The sequence below is a fragment of the Pyxicephalus adspersus genome, chromosome 8 (genome assembly GCF_032062135.1).
Source record: "Pyxicephalus adspersus chromosome 8, UCB_Pads_2.0, whole genome shotgun sequence".
Taxonomy (NCBI): domain Eukaryota; kingdom Metazoa; phylum Chordata; class Amphibia; order Anura; family Pyxicephalidae; genus Pyxicephalus; species Pyxicephalus adspersus.
Genome location: NC_092865.1, coordinates 18,021,569 through 18,026,703, shown reverse-complemented (window position 1 = coordinate 18,026,703; position 5,135 = coordinate 18,021,569). Strand labels below are relative to the sequence as shown.

Here is a 5,135-nt window from a genome sequence, read left to right as displayed (position 1 = left end):
CAATGACCATGCTGGTGACACATTTATACAAAATACATACACGAAAGGCAGAAACTTCCCATGGTATGCTATGAAATCTATAGAATCTGAATTCTATTAGTATTGTTAGATGAGAGCAACCAATGTCAAACAATACAAATATTCTGTTTTTTTAGAAAACAATCAGAGATAAACGATATATTAGCTGTTAAAATGTATTCTTCAGAATAATAATACATGCTTGACATAAAGAAATACAATTAAAATGGTAGAAAAAATAAAAGGGAATAAAAATAGTTTAATTGTAATTATTTGGGTTATAGTTGATAGAAAAATAATGCTTACCAAAGATTTGATTAAAAAAAGTGATTATAGAATATATCACATAAAAGATATATTTGTTGGATATGGAACTAATGTTATAATATAGTGTGTATGTAAATTGTTAAGGTTTGAGCTGAAATGACTTTTAAATTATAGATATCTATCTATATATATTTACGTATATCTAGATAAATATGTACCAACACATAAAATAATTAAATAAATATATACATATAAACTCACACATAGATACAGAATATGTATGGATACAAATACACACATGTACAACAATACACTCCCACATATAATAGAGATATATCAATATATAACATAAACACACACACAATATAAATGTAAAATATATATGTATATATACCAACGTGCATATAATGTATATATATATATATATATATATATATATATTTTTATATATATATATATATACACACACACATATATATTGTTCAAATACAGAAACAATATATAAACATTACTATAAAATAACATTTTCGTATACAAAATGTATATACACACACACAATTACAGATAAACTTTAACCATTCACTGTCTGATCCTAAAATAAACTTAAAAAGACAAAAATAAAAACCAAAGAATCGTTGTTGTGTTTCTTCTGATATTTGTAGATTGCAATGCCCCGAGTCTGAGGATGTGTAGTAAGCTCAGATCTACGAATGTAATCTTCACATATTAGTCGGGATTTTTCTGTTTTTGTCCCTTTGATTTGTACAAATCATTTCTGTCCTAGCAGTCATCTATGAAGCCACAATACTGCACAGAGTTTCAGAATCTGTTAATACCGATTCTATAATGAGTATTCTCGGCTAGAGATAGATTGTAAAGTCACATTTTGTCTGAATTCTACAAAAGAATATTTTATACACACACAGACCCCCTGGGGACAGAACAGTACATGGGTTTGTCCTACAGGTAAGGATTTAATGAAGTGAATAATCACACGAGATCGCTTCAATGGTAACAAATAGTCAATGGTAATAAAGTGAATTCAGAGGAATGGCACAATATTGTAATACAAAATATTGAAATAAACACAAATGTTTTCTTTTGTTTTTTCTATGTTTAATTATAAGAGAGACATTATTACACACTTGAACAAGTTACTGACCAATAACTAATAGATGAGGCCCTAAAGAAATAATTTAATTTGTATATATTAAGGTGGAGCTACTACATTTTGGATACACAAAACCTGCAAACTCCCCTATAACTACCCCATAAAGGCTACTTGTCTGCTGTAAATTAAATGGTCTGTTAAGGAAATTTAATTTTACATTTTTGATAAGTGTAATGGGGATTGTAATAAAACTGGACAATCAGATTGCAACCTGTGTGGTCGATTTTATACAACAAATCTAAGGAAATTCTGCCTGTACAGCTTGATAATAAAATGATAATTTAGGCCAAATTTCTTATGATATTTTTAATCTAGGAGACTAATAATAAAAATGATAAGGGTACTGCCTCTATTAGGTGCCATGGGACAAAATATTTTCAGATTACTGGAATGTAATTAAAATGGTCAAAATGAGTAACAATTAAATTATTTTGTTATGATTAATTATCCATTTCTATTTAGTAAATTATTTACTCAAACTTGTGGCAGTATAGGATGATTGAAAAAGAACCAGCACCTTTAAAATGTTTTTGTGGAGCAGATAAAATGTGCATGTTTTCCTTGTAAAACTATAGTGTATAAAACCACAGAGCCCAGAATTGCTCCAGTGGAAAATACACCTTACAGTGTATTTATTTCAAAATCAAACATTGAATAATACGCAGCTCAGTAGTAATTGGATGAGATGGCTGTATTAGTTATCTTTATTTCTTTATTATTACCTGGTGATTCTGCCAGAAGAATGCTTCTATTCTAAATTGACATCACTCCCTCACTGTTCTGCATCTTTGGAGGACTATGTTGCCACCATAAAACAAGGATTATAGTTTAAGGATCCTGCCTTCTCCATAACATAGAGGGGATGTTCTGTAGTCCATCATAAGGATTTTGAAGTCCATAGGTATTTAGTGCAGCATGGTCAGCTCACTTGAGCATGTTAGTGGCTCACTGGATTCCTGGTAAGGTCAACAGGTATTTTTGCATAGAAACAATAAACACATTGAATTGCACAATAATCCTGTTATTAAAAGAAGCAGAAATATAAATTCATTGTTAGGGATTATATACAATTTCACACACAGGCAGCTTGATGGTGTAGAGTGCTGCATTTATACCTAACTAGAAATAATTTTAATTTTGAACAGTGGTATCCTTCACATATCTGTGATTTCTCATAGGGCAGAATTTTTAAAAAATTATACAGCTTGCACACGTTTTACACACACACACATATATATATGTGTGTGTGTGTTAAAATAGTATTAAAGATATACCTATATTTATAGAGATAGATAGATAAGTATATTAATTAGCTGAATGTAATTTAACCCTTTGATATATATATATATATATATACACACACACACACACATATATATATATATTTGAGAGGGATATATATATATCCCTATATTTATGTGTATATTTGTGTGTATATATATATCCCTCTCAAGTTGATTGGTTGTAAGTAAAAAAGAAGCTGGGGTCACACCTACACGAATACAATGTTGACAAATGTGGAATCCTGGATCAGATATATTCTAAGGTTGCAGGATCATCCAGGTTCTCCCATGATTGTCTATCCTCTCCAGTCCTAAAGAATTGTAATAAATAAGGCCCACTGGCTCTTAATTAGAAAGATAATTTTTGTCCTGTTTTACATTGCCTTAGCCTCTGATCATACTAGGAATATACATATATATTATATTTAAAAATGAGAATAGCATGATAAAAAATGAAGAAATCATTCTTATTTAGTGCAACAATATTTAATGCAGCATTGGAATACAGCATATTATAGGGCAGAGTAATTTCATTGTAGAGAAATTTGAATTTCCCTGAACTTCATTGAATAGTTGACACAAACATGTGAAATATACAACCCCCCCCCCCCCCCCTTCCCTTTACATAAAGGGCCAGGAATGCTTAGTCATACATGGGGGATACAGTATTAGTTTATAGGAGGCCACCCAAGAGGATGAAATCAAATGAGCACATTTGTATGACTGATTGGATTAAGGATATGGGAGAGGAGGGAACAGTTTCTGCTTAATGTAATATTTTGGGATTGACCTAAGTTAGAATTCAGAAACAATGAGCTTCCTTTATGAATATGTCCTCCAACAGCTGCACATAGCAACCAAATAACCTCTAAACTGAACATATTGCAAAGCTGGAAGCAGATTGATTGCCATGGGAAACACAGTTGGTTCTCATTGTTGGGGGAAAGTTGTAACAGATCAGGAAAGTGCTTTGGAATGACATGGGGGTGGCAATGCAAAATGGAAATGGATTCCCAGGTAACCAATCAGATTCCTTGTTTTAATATACAGTAACAGCCAATAAAATGTAACCTTGCTTGGTTGCTATGGGCAACAAGTCCACTTTTGCTGGAGTCTTTATACATCAGCTGGGAGATAGAGAAGCAGAAAATGGAGCACAGGGCATTGTGCCCAGTCAGGCATGGCAGAGACATGGTGGCAGGCGGTGGGATAGGTCCCACGACCTGGAAGAAATGATTGTTAGGGGGCAGCTAGTGATGAATACTGGACAAGAATAAGACAAAGCGAATGTAATAGGCAGATGTCTATATTACAAGGGTTCATCTTGCAGCCTTTAAGGGGATCCCATCCCCATAATAGTGCATATACCCAGCCAGATGCTGGTCTTCTAAGAAATGCTACCGTCTATCATTCTACCCCCACCCCAGCTACTACCACACCCCCCTCCCACCCCAAAAAAAGTCAATCACAGTATTTGGTGCATTACACCCCTTTAAGTCCTTATAGAAAGCAGATGGTACAGATGGAGCTGTAGTCTCTGCAGTCCGGGATGAAATGCAGCGCCCTTTTGCAGCTGCCTCTACTGCTGGCCCCTGCCCTCTAGCCACTGTACCACGAGATCCCTGCTGTACATCTTGGCCAGGTCACAGGCGGTGTCCCCATTCCTGTTCTTGTGGCCCATCCTGCTGTCCGTGTGTAGGACCAGGAACTGGACCATGTGCAGGTGGCCCTCCTTGGCTGCCAGGTGCAGGGCTGTGTTGCCATCGTTGTCTTGCAGGTTGACATCAGCTTGGAAGTCCAGCAGGATCCTCATGGTGTCACAGAAGCCGGCCCTGGCCGTGTCATGGAGGACTGAGAAGCCACAGTTGTCCTGCAGATTGGGATTGGCACCTCTTCCGAGCAGAAGGCTGGCAATAGCCGGGCATCCCAAGCGCATCACCTGGGGGCAGAAAGAGCACGTGATTCATGGGGACTGCACACAGGGCACTGATCCCAGGACTGGGGTCATACAACAAGTTCATGCAGATCAATGGTTGCTGCATTGTGTGTAACAAAACAGCATCACAAATTACTGCTAAAGAATATTCCAGCATGGCACAAACAAAGCAGTTTATTTATTTCAGCTGCATCTGATTGGATGAAAAAAAATAAAATTCATACAAAGTCTAAAAATCATCCTTCAATAAAATGACTCCTACACATTACACGATCCATGGAGCATCACATCGAATTCATGCTCTCTATGTAAATCACACCTCGGATACAAAGAGCAATATTAACTCTTCATTTTAATAAAATCATAATAAGAGAGACCTGGGGAAAGATCTGCTATGGGAGGAAAACAGAGGGGTCAGAGACAGATACAATGTATTCCCCTAATCCATTCATGTAAAAAA

At 35.5% G+C, this 5,135-nt stretch overlaps 1 protein-coding gene across 1 annotated transcript in view; it reads right to left on the bottom strand.

Moving 5' to 3' along the window:
• Positions 1 to 3,203: 3,203 nt before the first annotated feature.
• Positions 3,204 to 5,135, bottom strand: part of CDKN2C (cyclin dependent kinase inhibitor 2C) — a 9,001-nt gene continuing 7,069 nt past the window's right edge. The window contains exon 3 of the mRNA XM_072419622.1: positions 3,204 to 4,678. Coding sequence (XP_072275723.1) covers positions 4,319 to 4,678 — 360 coding nt within the window. The 3' untranslated portion in view covers positions 3,204 to 4,318. The remainder of the gene's footprint in view (positions 4,679 to 5,135) is intronic.